Source organism: Trichomycterus rosablanca, chromosome 20, assembly GCF_030014385.1.
Source record: "Trichomycterus rosablanca isolate fTriRos1 chromosome 20, fTriRos1.hap1, whole genome shotgun sequence".
Classification (NCBI taxonomy): domain Eukaryota; kingdom Metazoa; phylum Chordata; class Actinopteri; order Siluriformes; family Trichomycteridae; genus Trichomycterus; species Trichomycterus rosablanca.
In genome coordinates this window covers 27,763,775-27,774,876 of record NC_086007.1, presented here as the reverse complement: position 1 = coordinate 27,774,876, position 11,102 = coordinate 27,763,775, and the positions used below count along the sequence as shown (strand labels likewise).

The 11,102-nt window shown below is 43.0% G+C and overlaps 1 protein-coding gene across 3 annotated transcripts in view; it reads left to right on the top strand.

Annotated features, from left to right (window-relative positions):
- sik3 (SIK family kinase 3) overlaps positions 1 to 11,102 on the top strand; it is a 40,127-nt gene that overhangs the window by 7,563 nt on the left and 21,462 nt on the right. For all 3 annotated transcript variants that reach the window (XM_063017269.1, XM_063017268.1, XM_063017267.1), the window contains exons 2-5: positions 2,190 to 2,306; positions 4,141 to 4,204; positions 4,813 to 4,974; positions 5,132 to 5,256. In XM_063017269.1, coding sequence (XP_062873339.1) covers positions 2,190 to 2,306; positions 4,141 to 4,204; positions 4,813 to 4,974; positions 5,132 to 5,256 — 468 coding nt within the window. The remainder of the gene's footprint in view (positions 1 to 2,189; positions 2,307 to 4,140; positions 4,205 to 4,812; positions 4,975 to 5,131; positions 5,257 to 11,102) is intronic.

The window sequence follows — 11,102 nt, the reverse complement described above, 5'->3', positions numbered from 1 at the left end:
ACCTTTTTTTGTCATCAGTTTTCCTCCCAATCTGGTCATATCCAGTTCCCTGACTGTATGAAAGTCATTTAGCACCTACAGTGAGCATGCACATCTCACCATCCATTCTTTGGGATCACACGTGTCCTGGATGCAGCTCTGATACCTATGGCAGGTACACCATGGTAAAACGCACCGGTCCGTATGGTGGACTGATAGATTGTGGTGGCGGTGAACCGTTCGGTCGATCGAACGTGTCCTCGCTCGTTCCGTCTATCCGCATCGTCGGCGCTCGCGGATCGTCCTCCCCCAGCGTGTGCGAGCAGTGTTTGTGCGCCCGAGGCCATTAGCTACGGGAGCGTCGGGTTCGTTCACTCTCACCTGTACCGTGCGCCCTGTGTTGTGTTGCGTAACGCCGCATCCCACACGCGCACTCATCCGGCCTCGCCGCTCCGACACGTCCAGGCTGAGAAGCGAACGAACCGGGCGCATCTTCTCGTCACGTTCGACCCAAAAACATCTCGAATCCAGACGCGTCACCAGCAGCTTTTGTACCTCCCAGACTGATAAATGCTCATTACTTCCAAAGTCCTGGTTAATAGCACCTTAATAACACCTTACGCAACGGCTAGCGGTTTCCATCAGACCTGCTCGGTCAGGTCCCTCACGTGAGCAGACGGAGTCGTCATCTTTTCCTCTGGTCCGTCTGCACATCTGCGTTCAGACCGTCTGATCCACGCTACCGTCTGCTGTGTGTCGTCCCCGTGAGCACCTTAGGACGTGGTTCGGCCACGGTGGACGGGAGATGGGAAGCCGACGGTCCGGCTCGGTTATAACGTCCCGGTCCGGGTCCTTTCTGTGCAGAGTTTGCATGTTCTCCCCGTGTCTGTGTGGGTTTCCTCCGGGAGCTCCGGTCTCTTCCCACTGTCCAAAAAACACGCAGTCAGGTTAATCGGAGACACTGAACTGCCCCCGTCCAGGGTGTTACTGTGTGCCTTGCGCCCATTGAAAAGCTGGGATAGGCTCCAGCACCCCCCCCGCGACCCTGATCGGATAAGCGGTTTACAGAGTGAACGAGGAGACGGAGCTGAAGCTGTCGGGAGTGACGAGGATGGGTATTAGGTGCGTCGAAGTTGTTCCGATGGCTCCCATTGGTCCATTTCCTATTCATGTCCATCTTTCTTTTCATTTCCCTCCCAATTTAGTCATATCCGACTTCCCCCGTACTGCTCGGACTAACACACACCCCCTCCGACCGCTTCTTTTCACCCGCAGCGATGGGGTCATTACGGAGATCCGTATCGCGCGCGCGGAGGGTCACAGCGATCTCCATTATCCCCCGTCTCCGTGCAGCACCATTAATCAGTCAGCAGGGGGCGTAACTGCAGCACTTGTAAGGAATCTATTGCCTGTGAAAGCGCCCGGTCGGATGATCATGACCAAAATAACCAGTCACGAGTGTTTCTGACCTTCTTTGTTCGGCTGCTTTACTGTTTGTTATTCAGAATCCGGCCGTCTAATGTCCGTCTGGTGTGTGTGTGTGTGTGTGTGTGTGTGTGTGTGTGTGTGTGTGTGTGTGTGTGTGTCCTTGCCCAGATGTTGGCCTTATAACTAGGTGTTAACATCTGCACCTGTGTTGGACAGGTGCCCGTGCTAATAATACGCCGTAGTAGCTCAAAATAGCGCCGGTGATGTGAAATAAGTGATATGCTTTGGGGCAACAGTCTGGGGAAGGCTCTTTTGCCTTGAAGCCATAAAGACCTGGTTTGATGGGTTTGGTGCCTATTGATTTGGCATGAATTGGAATGTTGATTGAGAGCTTGGCCTACACACCGGTAGAGAGGATGCTCTTAAAGAAGAGGAACGCCTGTACTTGTCACATATAGCGCTGGGTCAGTTACTGTACGGCACCCTGGAGGCAAGAGGGTTAAGTGCCTTGCTACATGGCAGAGCCAGGATTTGAACTCACAACCTTACGATTGATAGCCCAAAGCTTTACCCATTAGGCTCCCGCAGTCTTGATCGTCCTTACAGCCACAAAAGGGGAGCAATGGGATTTCCAGCAAGCTCTGGTCAGGTGTCCACATACTTCTGGCCACTCGGTGTATATTATATGATGGATTTGACGGTAACGATGTGTGTGTGTGTGTGTGTGTGTGTGTGTGTGTGTGTGTGTGTGTGTGTGATCTGCTTCTCTTTCTGTGTCTCAGGTGGCGATTAAAATCGTGGATAAGACGCAGCTGGACGATGATAATCTGAAGAAGATCTTCAGGGAGGTTCAGATCATGAAGATGCTGCGACATCCACACATCATCCGCCTCTATCAGGTCCTTATCAATCCCAAGCGACTTACAGTTATAACCGAATAAAGTTCAAGCTCAGGAGCCCAACACTGCCAACCTGGCAACGGTGGGGTTTGAACCGGCAACCTTATGATGTCCATGAGCTACCACTGCCCCTGTACACCATTTTTCTCCCAATTAAGAAAGCCACGCCTCCATCTCTGCACTTCTTCACTGTCTGTACAGTTAGGGCTGCAACTAACGATTATTTTAGTAGTCGACTAATCTGACGATTATTTTTCCGATTAGTCGACTAGTCAGCGATTATTTATGTCCTACCCTCCATCTCTGCCTTAACATAATAAAACCCTGTTATGTTATTTAAGTTCCAATATCTAATTAAAATAATGACCCATGAAACATGAATATGAAAATATTAAATATATTTGAAACATTAATAAGAAAGCTTTGGGCGGCATTAGAAGCTGTTATGTTTCAGAAGTTATCACTCTGGAAGTCAGAAACATTTATAACATGTGGTTGAGAAACATGTGAACGCCGTCTGTGAAGATCTCAGCCATCTGAGGGGAGCATGAACATCTTCTCTTCTCATCCACACTCCATCGCTTAGTGCTATTAATAGAGAGAGTAAAAGAGAAAGCTGTATTAATGATCACAAACTGAAGGCTGTGTATCGTAGTTTATTATAAATAGTGTTCTGGCTATGCTAACTAAACCATAACAGGTTAAATATCTGAACTGAATTATCTGCTGAGCTAACTAGCTATCATTAAGTGGATGAGGATTATTATTATTTAGAATGAATGCTCTCATCGACGAGAGCAAAGAATATGGAAGACGAGACGGGGTAACGTTAGGCTATAATGTTAAGTTATATAACGTTACTCATATAAATGACTGATTAACTCTTGCACTTAATGCGTTAGCTTAGCTATCAAACCTGAAAAATAGCGAACTCTTAGATAGTTTTCCGACAAGTACTCTAGCATTAACAAACATTAACTACGCTGGTTAAAGCACAACACGTTTCACCGTGTTGCTGGTGTGGAACCACGACTCTGCTCTGTAGCGTCCAGCTCGTTTCTTTGGGTTATTTTGGCTGAAATACTTTAGAAAGTTTGGGTCTCTTTATCTTCGCCTCTCTGTCTTCATCAACTCCCCGCCGCGCCATGGAAACGATGCTGCGCCCCCTGCGGTCCCTCTAGTGCGTCGCAATACTAACGACGCGTCGACGATGAGATTCCACATCGACAAATTTTTATAGTCGACGTTATGGATTACGTCGACTAATCGTTGCAGCGCTGCTGTACAGACACCCTGGGTAACCCGGGTCCTTACACAGCGTTGATAACCCCGCCCCTTTCCCACCCAGGTGTTTCCGGGTCCAAATTGACCATCGGTCAGTCGTTTATAAAGAGCAGGATCAGACTCTTCTGAAGGTCATTTTCTCATAGTGACTGCGACCTCTGCTGGCCGGTCGGGGCGTCTGGATTGTAGTGCGCCATGCGAAGCAGTGTGACTCCGTCGCTGGCTGCATGCTTGTGGACAGTCCGCGGCTCTCCTGGGGGGTGGGGGGTTTGCCGCTGGGGAGGTACTGGGGGATCGGACACGTCTAGTTCGGGTCAGGATTGCGGTGGGTCAGGTCCGATACCTCGGACGGCCCCATTAAGACATATCCAGTCGTGTCTGTGTGACTGCCCTACCGGCCCATATCACAGCTGAGATCCGGGCTGGCGCTTTGTATGTCGCTACCTGAGCGGCCGCTGCTCTGCTATCCAACGTTATGCTAATTAAACATTGCTATTTTAATGTTCTTATTATTTTTGTATTTGTTTTTATATGTGTTCGCCCCCTGCAGGTCATGGAGACCGAGCGGATGATCTATTTAGTGACGGAATACGCCAGCGGAGGCGAGATCTTCGGTAAGTGTTCACACCTTCCCAACGGTTCCGTCCCAAATCTGCTTTAGCTTACTAGGCTAACACAGTTAGCCTCAGACGGCACGACCCGCTAGCACGTTGGCTAACGTCTCCCTCCGTGTACCGAGAGCGCTTAAACCGTCCCTGATGAGCCCGAATTTACAAATAAACCCGCACTCGTATAATCACACCTTTATACAGATGACACATCAGCGAGAGTTTATTTACATTAGATCAGAACTCTGTTGGTTGCTCCGCATTTGTCCGTTTGCCGCGTTTGTAGTTCTTTGTGCCGCACTGAATGCTGGGATCGATCTTCGGCGCTGAGGAGGCGTCGGACGCTCCCTCGTCATTCGGTCGGATCATCGCTCGGAATTAAGCCGCCTCAGTAGGAGCATTTTAAGGGAGCTGAGGATTTAGACACGCCCTCTTCTCGGGAGTGTAGGACGACATGAAGAGTAGAGTGTAGAGAGGGAGCTAGGGTTTAGGACAGACCCCTTGTTTATGAATTAAATCAGTGGTGTCAAACCTGCGTCCTGTTATAATGAGATTTCTGTGTGTGTGTGTGTGTGTGTGTGTGTGTGTGTGTGTGTGTGTGTGTGTGTGTGTAGATCACCTGGTGGCTCACGGGCGCATGGCGGAGAAGGACGCGAGGCGGAAGTTCAAACAGATCGTGGCGGCCGTCCACTTCTGTCACTGCAGGAACATCGTCCACCGAGACCTGAAGGCGGAGAACCTGCTGCTCGACCACAACCTCAACATCAAGATCGCCGGTGAGAGGATCCGAAAGCAGTGTTAGCAGCGCTGGGACGGACGCCGGGGACGAGAAGCTGAAAATCACACCAGTGTTTGTTATGATTTTAATTCCTTCTGTACGTGTGTGTGTGTGTGTGTGTGTGTGTGTGTGTGTGTGTGTGTGTGTGTGAGTAGATTTTGGGTTCAGTAACCTGTTCTCTCGGGGGCAGCTGTTGAAGACGTGGTGCGGCAGTCCTCCGTACGCTGCTCCAGAACTGTTCGAGGGGAAAGAATACGACGGACCAAAAGTCGACATCTGGGTAACGTGCACAGTGATCACACTGTTGTACCAACACACACACACACACACACTCTCACACACACACACACACACACAAATCCAAATCTCTCCATTTATGGTACCCTTGAGGCGTAACACCCCAGTACTGTTTGCGAAAAGCCGCCCCGTGTCATGATGCTTCCACCACCGTACTTCACTGTGTGTTTGGTCTGGACCAGGCAACCCAAACTGGGGTGCAGTTTATCGCTCATTGTTCACACCGACTGCTGTTCCTGCAGATGTTAGGTCGTCCTGCGACTCATTTTGATTTCCTGTTATGATGTCTCTGTTTATAATTAAGCAATAGAACAGGAGAGGGAGCGTGTTATCACCAATAACATCACGGCTGTGATCCGGTCGCAGGCACGAGCCCAAGCCCTGAATTTCATAATAAATACGCTTTAATATTGACGATACCTTCCGCCAAAAAGTAGTTCCACACCGAATATAAAGTTTAACACTACAGAGCAGACATCCCAAGCTGCAAAAACTCATTTCAGGGAGGTAAGAAGAAGAAGAAGAAGAAGAAGAAGAAGAAGAAGAGGGCGAGAACCTCCGAAGAGAAAAAAGAAAAGAAATAAAAAACCTCTCGCACACACCAGAGGATTATGGGTGATAACAGAACTCTCAGCAGCTGCTAACTGGGCTATTAAGCTAACTGTTCGAGTTACAAACACATTAATGTTCCCTACGTAGTGCACTAGATAGTGAATTAGACAATTGGTTATGTTCCCTACATAGTGCACTAGATAGTGAATTAGACAATTGATTTATGTTCCCTACATAGTGCACTAGATTGTATATCAGATCACGGATTTATGTTCCCTACATAGTGCACTAGATAGTGAATTAGACAATTGATTTATGTTCCCTACATAGTGCACTAGATTGTATATCAGATCACGGATTTATGTTCCCTACATAGTGCACTAGATAGTGAATTAGACAATTGATTTATGTTCCCTACATAGTGCACTAGATTGTATATCAGATCACGGATTTATGTTCCCTACATAGTGCACTAGATAGTGAATTAGACAATTGATTTATGTTCCCTACATAGTGCACTAGATAGTGTATCAGATCACGGATTTATGTTCCCTACATAGTGCACTAGATAGTGAATTAGACAATTGATTTATGTTCCCTACATAGTGCACTAGATTGTATATCAGATCACGGATTTATGTTCCCTACATAGTGCACTAGATAGTGAATTAGACAATTGGTTATGTTGCCTACATAGTGCACTAGATAGTGAATTAGACAATTGGTTATGTTCCCTACATAGTGCACTAGATAGTGAATTAGACAATTGGTTATGTTCCCTACACAGTGCACTAGATAGTGAATTAGACAATTGGTTATGTTCCCTACACAGTGCACTAGATAGTGAATTAGACAATTGATTTATGTTCCCTACATAGTGCACTAGATTGTATATCAGATCACGGATTTATGTTCCCTACATAGTGCACTAGATAGTGAATTAGACAATTGGTTATGTTCCCTACATAGTGCACTAGATAGTGAATTAGACAATTGGTTTATGTTCCCTACATAGTGCACTAGATAGTGAATTAGACAATTGGTTATGTTCCCTACATAGTGCACTAGATAGTGAATTAGACAATTGGTTTATGTTCCCTACGTAGTGCACTAGATAGTGAATTACACAATTGGTTTATGTTCCCTACATAGTGCACTAGATAGTGAATTACACAATTGGTTTATGTTCCCTACATAGTGCACTAGATAGTGAATTAGACAATTGGTTATGTTCCCTACATAGTGCACTAGATAGTGAATTAGACAATTGGTTTATGTTCCCTACATAGTGCACTAGATAGTGAATTAGACAAGTGGTTATGTTCCCTACATAGTGCACTAGATAGTGTATCAGATCACGGATATATGTTCCCTACATAGTGCACTAGATAGTGAATTAGACAAGTGGTTATGTTCCCTACATAGTGCACTAGATAGTGAATTAGACAATTGGTTATGTTCCCTACATAGTGCACTAGATAGTGAATTAGACAATTGATTATGTTCCCTACATAGTGCACTAGATAGTGAATTAGACAATTGGTTATGTTCCCTACATAGTGCACTAGATAGTGAATTAGACAATTGGTTATGTTCCCTACATAGTGCACTAGATAGTGAATTAGACAATTGGTTATGTTCCCTACATAGTGCACTAGATAGTGAATTAGACAATTGGTTATGTTCCCTACATAGTGCACTAGATAGTGTATCAGATCACGGATATATGTTCCCTACATAGTGCACTAGATAGTGAATTAGACAATTGGTTATGTTCCCTACATAGTGCACTAGATAGTGAATTAGACAATTGGTTTATGTTCCCTACATAGTGCACTAGATAGTGAATTAGACAATTGGTTTATGTTCCCTACATAGTGCACTAGATAGTGAATTAGACAATTGGTTATGTTCCCTACATAGTAGATAGTGAATTACACAATTGGTTTATGTTCCCTACATAGTGCACTAGATAGTGAATTACACAATTGGTTTATGTTCCCTACATAGTGCACTAGATAGTGAATTAGACAATTGGTTATGTTCCCTACATAGTGCACTAGATAGTGTATCAGATCACGGATATATGTTCCCTACATAGTGCACTAGATAGTGAATTAGACAATTGGTTATGTTCCCTACATAGTGCACTAGATAGTGAATTAGACAATTGGTTTATGTTCCCTACATAGTGCACTAGATAGTGAATTAGACAAGTGGTTATGTTCCCTACATAGTGCACTAGATAGTGTATCAGATCACGGATATATGTTCCCTACATAGTGCACTAGATAGTGAATTAGACAAGTGGTTATGTTCCCTACATAGTGCACTAGATAGTGAATTAGACAATTGGTTATGTTCCCTACATAGTGCACTAGATAGTGAATTAGACAATTGATTATGTTCCCTACATAGTGCACTAGATAGTGAATTAGACAATTGGTTATGTTCCCTACATAGTGCACTAGATAGTGAATTACACAATTGGTTATGTTCCCTACATAGTGCACTAGATAGTGAATTAGACAATTGGTTATTTTCCCTACATAGTGCACTAGATAGTGAATTAGACAATTGGTTTATGTTCCCTACATAGTGCACTAGATAGTGAATTAGACAATTGGTTATGTTCCCTACATAGTGCACTAGATAGTGAATTAGACAATTGGTTATGTTCCCTACATAGTGCACTAGATAGTGTATCAGATCACGGATATATGTTCCCTACATAGTGCACTAGATAGTGAATTAGACAATTGGTTATGTTCCCTACATAGTGCACTAGATAGTGAATTAGACAATTGGTTTATGTTCCCTACATAGTGCACTAGATAGTGAATTAGACAAGTGGTTATGTTCCCTACATAGTGCACTAGATAGTGTATCAGATCACGGATATATGTTCCCTACATAGTGCACTAGATAGTGAATTAGACAAGTGGTTATGTTCCCTACATAGTGCACTAGATAGTGAATTAGACAATTGGTTATGTTCCCTACATAGTGCACTAGATAGTGAATTAGACAATTGATTATGTTCCCTACATAGTGCACTAGATAGTGAATTAGACAATTGGTTATGTTCCCTACATAGTGCACTAGATAGTGAATTACACAATTGGTTATGTTCCCTACATAGTGCACTAGATAGTGAATTAGACAATTGGTTATTTTCCCTACATAGTGCACTAGATAGTGAATTAGACAATTGGTTTATGTTCCCTACATAGTGCACTAGATAGTGAATTAGACAATTGGTTATGTTCCCTACATAGTGCACTAGATAGTGAATTAGACAATTGGTTATGTTCCCTACATAGTGCACTAGATAGTGAATTAGACAATTGGTTTATGTTCCCTACATAGTGCACTAGATAGTGAATTAGACAAGTGGTTATGTTCCCTACATAGTGCACTAGATAGTGTATCAGATCACGGATATATGTTCCCTACATAGTGCACTAGATAGTGAATTAGACAAGTGGTTATGTTCCCTACATAGTGCACTAGATAGTGAATTAGACAATTGGTTATGTTCCCTACATAGTGCACTAGATAGTGAATTAGACAATTGATTATGTTCCCTACATAGTGCACTAGATAGTGAATTAGACAATTGGTTATGTTCCCTACATAGTGCACTAGATAGTGAATTACACAATTGGTTATGTTCCCTACATAGTGCACTAGATAGTGAATTAGACAATTGGTTATTTTCCCTACATAGTGCACTAGATAGTGAATTAGACAATTGGTTTATGTTCCCTACATAGTGCACTAGATAGTGAATTAGACAATTGGTTATGTTCCCTACATAGTGCACTAGATAGTGTATCAGATCACGGATATATGTTCCCTACATAGTGCACTAGATAGTGAATTAGACAATTGGTTATGTTCCCTACATAGTGCACTAGATAGTGAATTAGACAATTGGTTTATGTTCCCTACATAGTGCACTAGATAGTGAATTAGACAATTGGTTATGTTCCCTACATAGTGCACTAGATAGTGAATTACACAATTGGTTTATGTTCCCTACATAGTGCACTAGATAGTGAATTACACAATTGGTTTATGTTCCCTACATAGTGCACTAGATAGTGAATTAGACAATTGGTTATGTTCCCTACATAGTGCACTAGATAGTGTATCAGATCACGGATATATGTTCCCTACATAGTGCACTAGATAGTGAATTAGACAATTGGTTATGTTCCCTACATAGTGCACTAGATAGTGAATTAGACAATTGGTTATGTTCCCTACATAGTGCACTAGATAGTGTATCAGATCACGGATATATGTTCCCTACATAGTGCACTAGATAGTGAATTAGACAATTGGTTATGTTCCCTACATAGTGCACTAGATAGTGAATTAGACAATTGGTTTATGTTCCCTACATAGTGCACTAGATAGTGAATTAGACAATTGGTTATGTTCCCTACATAGTGCACTAGATAGTGAATTACACAATTGGTTTATGTTCCCTACATAGTGCACTAGATAGTGAATTACACAATTGGTTTATGTTCCCTACATAGTGCACTAGATAGTGAATTAGACAATTGGTTATGTTCCCTACATAGTGCACTAGATAGTGTATCAGATCACGGATATATGTTCCCTACATAGTGCACTAGATAGTGAATTAGACAATTGGTTATGTTCCCTACATAGTGCACTAGATAGTGAATTAGACAATTGGTTTATGTTCCCTACATAGTGCACTAGATAGTGAATTAGACAAGTGGTTATGTTCCCTACATAGTGCACTAGATAGTGTATCAGATCACGGATATATGTTCCCTACATAGTGCACTAGATAGTGAATTAGACAATTGGTTATGTTCCCTACATAGTGCACTAGATAGTGAATTAGACAATTGATTATGTTCCCTACATAGTGCACTAGATAGTGAATTAGACAATTGGTTATGTTCCCTACATAGTGCACTAGATAGTGAATTACACAATTGGTTATGTTCCCTACATAGTGCACTAGATAGTGAATTACACAATTGGTTATGTTCCCTACATAGTGCACTAGATAGTGAATTAGACAATTGGTTTATGTTCCCTACATAGTGCACTAGATAGTGAATTAGACAAGTGGTTATGTTCCCTACATAGTGCACTAGATAGTGTATCAGATCACGGATATATGTTCCCTACATAGTGCACTAGATAGTGAATTAGACAATTGGTTATGTTCCCTACATAGTGCACTAGATAGTGAATTAGACAATTGATTATGTTCCCTACATAGTG